Source organism: Scardinius erythrophthalmus, assembly GCF_964197995.2.
Source record: "Scardinius erythrophthalmus genome assembly, chromosome: 1".
In the NCBI taxonomy this organism is placed as follows: domain Eukaryota; kingdom Metazoa; phylum Chordata; class Actinopteri; order Cypriniformes; family Leuciscidae; genus Scardinius; species Scardinius erythrophthalmus.
Window position 1 is genome coordinate 39,010,617 of NC_138221.1, and position 12,612 is coordinate 39,023,228.

The 12,612-nt window shown below is 41.0% G+C and overlaps 1 protein-coding gene across 5 annotated transcripts in view; it reads right to left on the reverse strand.

Moving 5' to 3' along the window:
- tnrc18 (trinucleotide repeat containing 18) overlaps positions 1-12,612 on the reverse strand; it is a 67,733-nt gene that overhangs the window by 36,326 nt on the left and 18,795 nt on the right. For all 5 annotated transcript variants that reach the window (XM_081384909.1, XM_081384906.1, XM_081384908.1 and 2 more), the window contains exons 4-5: positions 4,120-4,224; positions 1,259-3,007 (exon numbers count right to left, since the gene is read on the reverse strand). In XM_081384909.1, coding sequence (XP_081241035.1) covers positions 1,259-3,007; positions 4,120-4,224 — 1,854 coding nt within the window. The remainder of the gene's footprint in view (positions 1-1,258; positions 3,008-4,119; positions 4,225-12,612) is intronic.

Genomic DNA, 12,612 nt, shown 5'->3' on the forward strand with positions numbered 1-12,612 from the left:
ATTTACAAGAACCCATTGAGGCCCATCAATCACTTATCAATGTTTCAACACCACTGTGGCGTCATCCATGGTTCAAATTGCTCTTCATAGAGTAGGAGCCATTTGGAGAATCATCAGACAAAACAAGCAGTATTTCACATACCGAACTAAACTAAAAGAGCCTCTGAAGTTTGTGTTCAAAATACCTCAACAACACAGCCCTGTAAAAGATAAACGCGTAGAACTTATCCGAGCGGGATTTAGTTAGGAGTGTATTGAACCTTTCAGTACTGACAGTGGCTGAGAAGAGATTGCGTTCTTTTAAATAGAGGAGGGGGACGAAAGTGCACACAGATCTCTGTCATGCTCCAGGGAAAAGGTTTCAGTCTGTTTCCAAGGTTACCAAAAGCCTGTCGGACATGCTATCCGTTTGCATCAAAAAGAGGGCAAATTAGTCAAGCAAAGCTCTGTCCCTAACACGTGTTTTTAATGTAAATTCAAACTCAGAAAGTGTAGACTAATGTTATTACAGCAATTTCCTTGCACACAAGAGGACATAAATTAATGCCTTTCTCCCCAGCTCTCTTTCTGCCCCTTTCTGAAGCTGATTCGATTGCTAAGCAACAAAACTAAAGTCATATTAGAATGCACTGCTTGTTTGCCACCTTTAGTAGAGCTTGGTAAATTATGTTTATAAGCAGTCAGGCATGCGGTGTCTTAGTGAAAGGTTTAACACACTCCCTAGGCTAACAGGAAACACTGTGGGCCAAAGCAATAGCAAAGCTCATGCTGTTTAAGAAACAAAAACAAAAGTGGGAGAAACCTTGCTGCTGAGCAGGCCAATGTAAATGGGCTATAACAACGGAAAATAAGACATAAGTGTGTTGTTCTTCGATTCCATTAAAGGCGTGAATGCATACCAACAGGGGCCAGAAATGTACAATTTACACACCTTTCAGGGTTAGTAGTTCTTTTTTCTGCAGAACACAAGACATTTTGAACAATGTCTCAACTGTTTTTGCCTGTTTTGCAACTGTTAAACTGAAAGTCAATAGTGCCCAAAACAACACTGAACCCCAATGACGTTCACTGTATGGACAGAAAATGACAAGGCATCTTGCAAAATATATTCTTTTGTGTTCCACAGAAGAAAGCAAGTTCAGAATTAGAAAAGATTTCTAAAATTTAGAAAAACATGGGGGTGAATTTAAATGAATTTGAATTCTTGGGTGAACTATACCTTTAAGAACAATGCATGCAAAGATATGAGGCAACGCACCTTTGATGGATCCTCCAATTGGCCTGTCCCTGTCTGATACAGAGCTGTGCTTGCTGCTGTTGTCCCTCTGACGGGCTACAGCCACCGCTATGCCCACCGGGGGATGACGAACCTCAGCTTCACCCTGAGAAGAGCTTCCGTCTCTGCCAAAGGATTTAGCACTCTCTGGTCTCTCAGGCTCCTTCTTCAACTGCTTTCCAGGCTGCTGGGGTGGAAGGTGCTGAACTCTAGACACTCCAGGATAACCAGCCTCCAGTTTCATGCTGCCCAGTCCTCCAAATGGACTATGGCTATCGGATCCGTGCCTGGAGCCAGACTCGTTGGAAAAGTTGCCACTGTATTTTATGAGGCTTTGCATGGCTGAAACCTCCCTGTGGCCCTCAGGACTTCTGCCGCTGCCTACCGGTCTGTGCAAGCCAGTAGTATCTAGGTACATTCGCTTGCCCTCTTCCTCACCTCGGGGGCCATGGGTGTGTTGGGCTGCCAATGTGGCGATGTGACTGGTAGCATAATTGCCCATCTCGAAAGGCTTCCATTTGGGCTCAGCAGAACCCAAGCCCTTCAACGGATGCTGCTCCGAGTGAAGTGTACCTGGATCCATTCCAGAGAACGGATGGGCAGACCTTTGAACCCTATCCCGCTCTTGGCTGCGGGATTCAGTTTCGAGTCCCGTTTTAATTATGTGTTTAGATGTAGTGTTGGTTAAGTCTCTGGCATCTGGGCTGTTTCCAGATTTATTTGTGCACATTTCTAAATGCAAGGGCTTTTTCATGGCCAAACCGTTTGACCTAATTATCGAGCCTTCCTCTCGTAAAATGTCTCTCTTGACGTCCCCGTGAGTGGGCGACTCACTCCTAATGGAGGACCGACCATGGTCCATTTGTGTTCTCTCATTCCCCACCTGCAGGGCTGATCTGTGCAAGTCCCTCTCCCTGCTCTTGTCATTTTTATTATCTCGAGCTTGGGAAGCAATTTGAATTGGCCCTTTTCGCTCATCGTAAACCTCGACAGAAGGCACATAAGTAGGAGCTATCACTCTCTGTTCCTTTCCTGGCTCTTTTGCTGTAGAGTAGAGCGGGTACATGTTGGGCGGCATGTGGTGAGGGGGAGGGTAGGTGCCAGAGGACACCAGCCTGGGCGGGAGATGGGACGGGTTCGGCTGCAGGGAAGAGGGACTGGCATACGACACATGCAGCGTGCCAGATGATGTAGCAACTGAATCGCATCTTTTCTGCTTGTCAGTGGAAAGGTGGCCCCCTGGCCGGCTAGTTTCGTCATCCCGGTCTCTGTCCCTCCTGTCCTGTTCCGTACTCAGGTGTCGGGCTGGCGTGCCACTACTTGTCCCGCAGTTGCCAAGTAAACTCTGGTGAGATTGTTTGGGCTTAGTGTCCGTGGTGCTCAGAGCAGGAGAGTGCTGGTGAAAGAAAGGCCGAGCGTGCTCCGTAGTCTTTGTAGACCTTTCTGAGTTGCCTGCTCTGCGCTCATCTTCTGCCTTGACATCCAAGGTGAGGTCCACCACGCTGTGGGGCCGTGACTCCTCTTTTGGCCTTTCTCGTTCCTTCCTTAGAAGGGAGTGGCCTAGGTCACTCTTACAGGGCTTCTCTTTTCCCAGATCCCTGCTTGAATCTTTAGAGCTTTTGTGAGGAGGTAGGGCCTCCTTTTCCCTGGAGAAGGAGCAGGGCATGTGAGCCACTGGGCTCCTGGCCAGTGCAGACTGGGAGTGCACTGAACCTGGCAGGTAAAACCCCTCTGAAAGAATAAGAACAAAGTAGAAAGAGTGAGCCCGACAAAGCTTAGGATATCTGGTGTAAAAGATAAGACTGCTCAAAGGCCCTAAACTGCAGAAAGTATATAAAAATATGGACCATAAACTAACTTAAAACACTCTAAACAAGGCACTATCTGCAAGTACAGCAGAACAAAAATCAAAAGGACTTGAAAAGTTCATGTACTAGTTGGTGAATGCTAACAAAAACAAAGTGATGCCCTTTTCCCTCAGCTCCGAGGCAGAATAAAGTCTAAAGTGTTACTTGGTAATATTTTACTGAGAAAAAGGTAAATTATACAGGGCTTTAGACATGGAGCTATTTTTTTAAGCCATGCAATTTTTGCAATTGCTTCAAGTAGCCCATCTAGTATTATAGCTAGCAATCGATCAAACCACTCATTCATACACTTTAGTTCTAAATAGTGGTTCAACTGATCATAATACATTTAAGCCACAGATCGGATAATTTTTCGGATCAGCAAGAAAAAAAAATATTGGGGGGGGGGGGGGTAACTTTGCTTTCCATTTATTATGTAAAGCACACTTAAAGTACTCTGATACCACAGCAAAAAGTACTTGCCTAACTAATAAAGTTCAAACATTATTAAAGGCAAATGAACAGTCAGTAAAAAATAAGAACAAATACACTAAAGCATAGATAAATACGATATAACAAAGTTACAAATAAAGTATGGTCTAACAGTAGTATTCATTTCAGGTAAATTTATAAAGCTGTGTTTTGTTGATTAACAATGACAACAGCAGATATTTACGGTTGCTGTCACTTTAAGACTTAATGCACGGATCCAATATAATGATACACATCCGATTTCTTTAACCATTCACTTTCACTTAAGACCTAAACGACTGTTGTTGTTGTTCTTCTTCATCAAGAGTCCTATAATAGGCTTCACTTTCTTTGCACAATTCCCCCTTCAATTTTGGGGTGAAATCTGACCTGGCTATTTCTGCACAGTTTAGAGAGATTCACTTTATATACAAACATTAGGCATAAATGTTATGATGATTGTCACACACACCCATAAAATCACAGAGATAACGGTTAAACATGATTTTACAGGCGTATACAGACCTTTTTGGGAGTCAAAGAGTGCATGCTGGCCGAGCTGTGGATGCTCAAGGTGGCCCAGGGGAATGTAAGGGCTGGGGTACAAACTGCTTGGCAAGTGAGAAAAACCTAAAAAGGAGAGAGTATGGCCATGTCAGGGTTTTACTATTCAAAAGAATAAGACAGTAGCCCACACCGTCAGTTCTGCTTCCAGTATTTAATTTAGCATCTCTATCTGGCCATCATCAGGTAGAAGGAACGATAGTACAAAAACCTTTGAAAATAGTTTATGACAGTGGCCCTTGATTCATTGACTGTACATCGGTCCACAATACCTTTCTCCAGCTGAACAAATTTTTTCCTGTGTCATTAAATTATGCACATTTACAAACACATGGTTTTGACGATTTATTATCTTATCAGTTCATGAATCTGCTTCATAGCCAGAGCAACAGCTCACCTCGATCCAATCATAAAATTGACTTATTACCACCACCCAAAGCAAATGGAGAGAAATATTTCTCACATCTGACATCTGGTAACCGTGGAGCGGCCATTCACACATGCAAAGTCATGAATTCCATCTAAGATTTCACCAAGAGCACAAATGCACATTCATAACCACAAACACTACAAACAGCCATAAACAAAATCACAAAGGCACACACAAATAGTGCTGACACATAACATTATCCCTCCTTTAAAAAAAAACTTTAATGAAAGACAAAAGGGTTGTCAGAGCTAAGAACAAACAGCCCTCTAAAGATAGAAATGCTTGACACTGAAAGGGGAGGACGAAATATTTACAGCATTATCCTCTGGAGCAGAGGATCATGTAAGTGCATTCATCATTCCTAGCTGTAAAAGATACATTCAAATGGGAGTGGATCAAATCCTTCATTCTGAACCTCCACTGTGAGACTTTGATTGTGGGTGGGGTATGCTTGCATTTAAAACCAGCAAGACCCAAGGTGCATTCAAGACCTGTTGCTGCTTTTACGGAGCGGCTTGGCAGGCACGTACCACCCTGGCCCGCGGTGCATGCTGATCCGAGAGCGACTCTGCATGAGGACATGCAACTGAAATGTTTGTTTTCGGAAGGCTGCGTCTTAAAGCACGCAATTACTCAGAACACTACGTCATGCAGGCGTGGCGGTTTGGCAAGAGGTCAGGTGGTGCTGGAAGGACTCATAAGAACAAATGAGTTACCACGCAAAGTAAACAATGTGTTCGCGCTAAATGCGAACTGCTGAAACGAGACGAGCGGCTTCTACTGCAAACTAATTGAGCAAATTGAAGCTGGAATGTGCACTTCTCCCATCCCTTTGGCAAAAATTGCAAAACAATCAGAGAGGTTTTGCTGGAGAGAGGTCAAGCAGCCATTATATTGGCCAAGCTACAGGGGCACATGGCTGCTGAAACACTTTTTATGATTTCACAACAAATGAATGCAACTGAAGACAACCAGAAAGCAGAGGGTTAGGAATAATGTCCAAATAAACAGAGATTAGGGGAGAATATTTACAACACAGCTGTCCATGCATAGCAAACTGTTCATTCTTGGCATTCAAATTTGAACGAACAGTCTTCCTCTGTGTTAGGATATTGACAAGTTGAGTTTATGAACAACAGCAGGAGTGTCTTGGGTGTAATGGATTAGTTCTTACCGTCAATGCCATTTAAATCAGGTCACATCAACCATTATGGATTGACTTGCAAGGGCCTGGAATAGTCAGTTCTCCAAAGCAATGTTTAGAGAGCGATAGCAGATACAGGGTCCTGGAGGGGCAGGGTCAAAGGTCGGTACCATTTCAATGAGTGTTACCAGAGCTCTAAAGCAAGGTTTATTGGGGGCACATTGAAACTGTCTCAAAAAAAGGAAGCAGTGTCTTCAGCCTCTATGTGGTCTAACTGTGGATCTCATATGCCATTGATTAAATTCCTGAGATAAACTAGACAGTGCTGCTTAAAACAAGTAGTGTCAACAGCATGCTAAATAAAGGGCTGAGTCAGCCCACAAAGCTAGTGTGGTAATATTATCTAGTCACATGTTTGCCAAAATGCCAATGGTTGAGATGTTTATTTATGCATTGCATGAGTGGCAAAGACCTTCTTCTGTCAATCTGTCTAAATAAACTACATTCACATGGAAAAACTGCATTCATTTTTTTATTTTAATTGAGAGTCAGAGACAAACATTGTACATAAAACACCAGGGTTACTCAACACTTATCTACAATCACAGCCTCGCAGTCAAAGCAAAGTCTTTGTAATTAGTGATAACGGTAACATGAGAACATTAAGTGTTATCGACAGTCCAAAAACAAAACATCTAAAAATACAACCTTGTTTTAAAGAACACAATGTGATTCTTCATGGCACTACAAGTAAGAAGAGCGGTGGTTCAAAGGCTGTCACTTTATTTAGTACATCTCAGGTAACCGGGTAGTGCTATGCCGCTGATTGCATTCCCACACCATACCGAGAGATGATTGAAGGCGTCCTACTCTTAGCAACAGGGCTAGAACTGCAGTGCCACATTTATTTCTGTTTTTTCTGCATGCCTTGAGAGGGGTGTGGTGGAGGCAGGAGCGCTCTCAATATACAGCACATCTAATCTCAGTTTCTCTCATGTGAAATCGAGAGAAAGTCTCAACCTACATGATATCTGGTGACTAATTAGTTTTGATTGCCACTGCCATTTCCTACAGTTCTGCAACACAATGTGCCTGATGCAGAGAAACTTCCTGACAAACCACGAAGCTAGATACAGGGTTCCCACAAGTTGACCATTGAATTCTCAGTGCCATTTCCATGTGTTCATGATTGCTGGAAAGAATCATTCAGAATCATTTTATATGGGTGGCTGGACAGAATATCCATTTGTATGCAAGGTCTGCAGTTTTTTTTAATAAAAGGAACATAACTATTATAATTGTCTGTTTTTTTCTCTCTCTAATAAACATTTGGACAAACACAATGTTTACAGCACTCTACCAAAGCAGTTCAAAACAGCAATAATCAAGCCAATTTAAACGCAAATAGCGCAAACTATAATAATAATCATGTTTGTTTTTTTCCCCATGAATGAATTTAGAATTTAAGATTATTAATTTCCATGATGTTTCCAGTCAATTTTAAAAGTTCATAATATTTCCAGGTTTTCCACAGTTATGGGATTTAATGTAGATAAGAGAACATCCTAAAAATACTTAAAATAAATAAGAGAACATCCTAAAAATACTTAAAATAAAAAAAAAATCTAATGAAATGAAAACCAGAAAGAGAAAATGCCATTTTCCCATTACATTTGGTTTAGTGTGACTGTAAAGGGGAAAGAGGTGTGTGTGTGTGTGTGTGTGTGTGTGTGTGTGTGTGTGTGTGTGTGTGTGTGTGTGTGTGTGTGTGTGTGTGTGTGTGTGTGTGTGTGTGTGTGTGTGTGTGTGTGTGTGTGTGTGTGTGTGTGTGTGTGTGTGTGTGTGTGTGTGTGTGTGTGTGTGTGTGTGTATCTGGAGCACAGGGACCATTTAACCTAGCTCATTCTTTAGGGATCTATGACGAAGGACAGTGGAAGGTTACGTGTAAAAAGCTCAGAAAGGAACAGTCAAAAAAGCAGGCCATTAACATTCAAAAGCAAAGATGCTACGACATACCCTTGCTGACATAAAAAAGAAAAACTGTTCCCTGAGGTTCAGACTATATATAAAAGTCATAGAAAAGGCTTTGAAGGAGGGGATGTGGTTCAAGACCTGTATTTAGACACAGAGGGTCTGCAAAAGGTCAGAGGAAGCTGCACCAACTTCAACAAACCCATTTATGTGCACCAGGAGGAGGCACCTACCAGAATTTCTGTCAACATACATCTGCCTCCACTCTCCCTCTTTTTATTATATTTATTATACATCTCGAATTTCACAAACACATCAGCATTCAAAACCGTCATCTGGACCCCAGGGACGCCACAGGAAGCACAGCAGAACATCAAATCGCTACCTGCGCCCGCAAATCCATCATCATTCAAAGAGGGGCATTCCTTTCTGAGCCGAGCCCAACGTGTGACAGGAGCAACAGGCATGGACGGACGCTCTATCAATCACAGAGCGCCGCCCTGCAGCCACCATCATCTCCTGCACAGTCCAAAGGTGAGCAGACCTCAAGGGCCACGCATCTGATTACAAACCGCTGCAGATAACGGCCACAGACACATGCTCGCACAAAAAAAATAAAATAAATAAAGTGCAGCTGCGAAGCCACAGCGGCCCGTGAATTAAGACCAGGGAGGACACATTCCAGGGATACTGATTCTTGCCTAATATAAACTGGTTCAAACCGTCATCTGCGCTCGCCTGATCCACACAAGTGTTGTGGAACGCCTCATCCTCAAATCTCAGCGTATAGAGAGATTGTGTATTTTAAAGTTAACCATCGCTCAAGGGGTTATCGCGCAAAGACCCAGTGCATATACAAGCCCCACGTCAAACAAACTGTAACATTTCACAGTTCGCTGCAATTCATGTTTATTAATTGAACTTCAAAGATAAACTGACAGCAAGGCAGTGGTTTTTCCCTCTGATTATGGAGTATTTGCAATCCACAGTGGGGCGAGTGCGGCATGCTTGATTGTTTCACACATTTCGTGCAAAAATAGCCAAATTCCACAGCTGCTACTTCGACTTCCTTCAGTTAATAAGAGCCAGGTGCACCCTTCAGAATAAACAGGCATGTTCAAATATTTTCACAGGCTGCAGAGACAGAGTACACTTCAATGTCAGCTATTCATCGCATTTCTACACAGGCAGAGCGAGGCAGGCTTGTTATGATCTGTGCCAAGGTTTTAGACAATTCATCTGTACTTTCTCTGCGGGGACTTGAAACAAAGGCCTATGGGTACAAGGCCCTTCAACAAACCTTGTTAATAATCCGCCCACGCCCTTTTACAGAGCTAGCGTTGCTTTTCTTTCGATTGTTTGGCATACACGTGAACCATTTTGAAAGCTGAAATCTCCATCTTCTCAAAATGGCAGGGGCTGGAACGGCTTCAGTGCCGAATGAATCATCTTGTTTGAACATGCAAGTTTGAAGATACAGCCCAGATAAGGTCTTGACTTTATACACCAAGATGAGGAAGAGAGAATATGAAGGAAATGTGTAATGCAACTGCAAGGCAAAAATAACAGAATCTCAAAAGTCTTCAAGGCTCAACAAGTATGGCTGACTTTTAAGCCAGCTGACTTAACAGTCATTGGCCCTGTTGAACTATTACTCCATTGACACTAAAGCTTACAGTGGTTGATCACATTCAGGTCTTGTGCAAACTGAAATAATATTTCATTATATTATATATAAGGTAAAGTTATCTAGCCAGCTAATATAAGCCAGGTTTTCATCCACATATTTTTGTGTGAATTTCAGGAAATGCCGAATAGAAGCGAGATATGAATAAATTCCCAAATGTGCATAAAACTTTGCTTGTGGTGGATGAATGAATAAATAAAAGCTGATTTATTCATTCAGTCAGGCATGCACAAACTACCACACTGCTTTATTTTTTATGTTTTTAAGATATTGTTTAAGATAAAATATTGTTTTTAGTGCTTGGTTTTTTTTTTTTACTTGGATGGAGACAATAGGGTCTTTGAGAAATGAGGTTTTATTAAAACTGCAGGAATGATTTGTGATAGCCTTAGAAGCATTGGTTAAAATGGATTGGAAAAAAACAATCATCATATGCCATCGGTGTCACAGAGTTGCATTATACTTGTATAGTTTCAGATTTTATTGCCATTTATAAACCTAAATTTAATGTTTAAAAATGTACACCACCCCCCTTTTTTTTAAAGAAATTAATACTTCTATTCGGCAAGGATGCATTCAATTGATCAAAAGTGATAGTAAAGACATTTATGTTACAAAAGATTTTTTTTTCTTTCCTTTCTTAACACCATTCCAGCTTCAATGGACTGAGGCCAAGACTGGAGTAATGCTGCAGAAAAATCAGCATCACAGGAAAATAAATACATTTTTAAATCGTATTTTTGGGACCTTATAAGCTGCTAGAAAACTTAGTTACATAATGCTATAATATACATAGTACTGTTATACAAAGGACAGCAGCACTAATATCGGTCTTAAGCTCTGTCAAAGCTCTTGGATATTGACTATTGACTGACACCAGCTATTTCAAGAAAGGAATTGGTTACAATTACATTGCAGCAGAGTGGCTGTCAGATGTGGACTATTCTACATTAGGACTGCGGGGATGACATTGATTTTTTATTGTCTTTTCTACAGTCGTTGCACACCATTCACGCAAATCTAGTTTATTGACTTCGAGGTTCGAGAGAGAGAGAGAGAGAGAGAGAGAGAGAGAGAGAGGTTCGAGAGAGAGAGAGGTTCGAGAGAGAGAGAGAGAGAGGTTCGAGAGAGAGAGAGACAGGGAACTACACTGCGACCAAAATGGTCGCATATGCGACCTTTTGAAATGCCATTGCGACCCTAATTTTGAATGGGTCGCAAATGTATCACTGATTATTTTTGTACCTATGTTTTAGGCAATATGCTATGATTTACCATGAGCATTTATTAAAACAGAAATGTGTATTTTAAGAATAGGCCTACGTTTTATAACGTGCTCTGCGCATTCAAAACTTCAAGTTAACTTCAGCCCCACGACCGTTACTTAGATTAAAACGTAGCCTACCATTGTATCAGTGCTGCACGTCTATGGTGCTGCGCGAGCGTCTCTCTCTCTCTCTCTCTCACACAAACAGGGACGCGCGCACACAGAGAGAGAAAATAATTGTAAAATGAAAATTGACGGGCTATAGTTTACATTTAATATTTAACGTTTTATATTTTAACGTGTTCTAACGTGTGCGTTCCTCAGCGCGTACATGTGAAGCTCACATGCACTAAAAGCCTGTCTACCAGCGCCTGGATACTGGACTAAGTTATCTTTCGAGTCTTATTGTGCTAATACTGTTATATACACACAAGGTTTGCATAAACTAGTCGGTTATGTCTAAAGTGAAAGCAAACTTGAGAAAAATGAGTAAATCTGCTTGTCAAATGCGTGTATATTAGACGCTTTGCGCGCAACTCTTAATAGTAAACACGCTGCCGCTTGTCCTTAAAGGGATAGTTCACCCAAAAATAAAAAAAATATCTCATCATTAACGCACTCTAATGTTGTTCCAAACCTGTATTAATTTCCTTCTAATATTTTCTAATATTAATATTTTGAAGAATGTGGCTATCCAGTAGCTGGTCCCCATTGACTTCCATAGGAGAAAAGTCACAGGGGTACATCAACTGTTTGGTTACCCACATTCTTCCAAATATCTTTTATTTTCAACAGAAGAAAGAAACTTATTCGAGTTTAAAACAACTTGAGAGAGTAAATTATGAAAATTTGAATTTTTAGGAGAACTATTCCTTTAATGTTAATAAAATAAGTATCAACGTATAATTTATACAGTGAAGTCTATTTTGTTTTATTTTCATATTTGTTCATTTAATTACTTTCTTCAATGCTACTGTTAAATACACCTACTGAAGCTGAAAACATAAAACACTGTTTATCTTTGATCTTAATATTTAATAACAAAGAAAATAATGACAAATATTTTTATCTTCGCCCCTGTCTGCCATTTTTTTATATATGTTTTGTTACCTAAGGCTTTGTTTTTGAAATATGGACATTAGTTTGGCTGTAATGCTCAGTCACAAAATAGTAAAACCAACATAAAAAATAATTGTGATAAAATCGTGAATCGCGATTTTCCTGAAAAAAATCGTGATACGATATTTTTACCATATCGCCCAACCCTAATTGGAATAATAAATTATGTAGCCTATCTTAATTGTACACAATGTTCCTGTTATTTTTTTTTTTTTTTTTTTTTTTTACTGTTTTATGCCATAACAGCAATATTAATATCGGTTATTATCGGTATCGACCACAATTTTCACATCGGTGCTTTACTACTTAAGAGTTCAGGAGTCTGCCCATCTGTGCCCATAGCTTGTTGAAATCCATTTAGCAGAAACTCTATCCCATTCCCAACCAATGTTAAAGAAAACAAGAAGGCATGTGGTTTAAAAGATGGCAAGTAAAATAAAAAGCACATCTGTATGTAATAGTTTCATTATTGTTCATTATTATCCAGAGCGGCTTACTTTAAATAATTTGTGCGACCAAATCATGTTTTGCGCCAGTAACTGAAAAAGTTAGTAGCGCAAGTGCCACCAGTGGAAAAGGTTAGTGTAGTTCCCTGAGAGAGGTTCGAGAGAGAGAGAGAGAGGTTCGAGAGAGAGAGAGAGAGGTTCGAGAGAGAGAGAGAGAGGTTCGAGAGAGAGAGAGAGAGGTTCGAGAGAGAGAGAGAGAGAGAGGTTCGAGAGAGAGAGAGAGAGAGAGAGAGAGAGAGAGAGAGAGAGAGAGAGAGAGAGAGAGAGAGAGAGAGAGAGAGAGAGAGAGAGAGATCCATCTCATACATGACTGCATATTACACATCACCA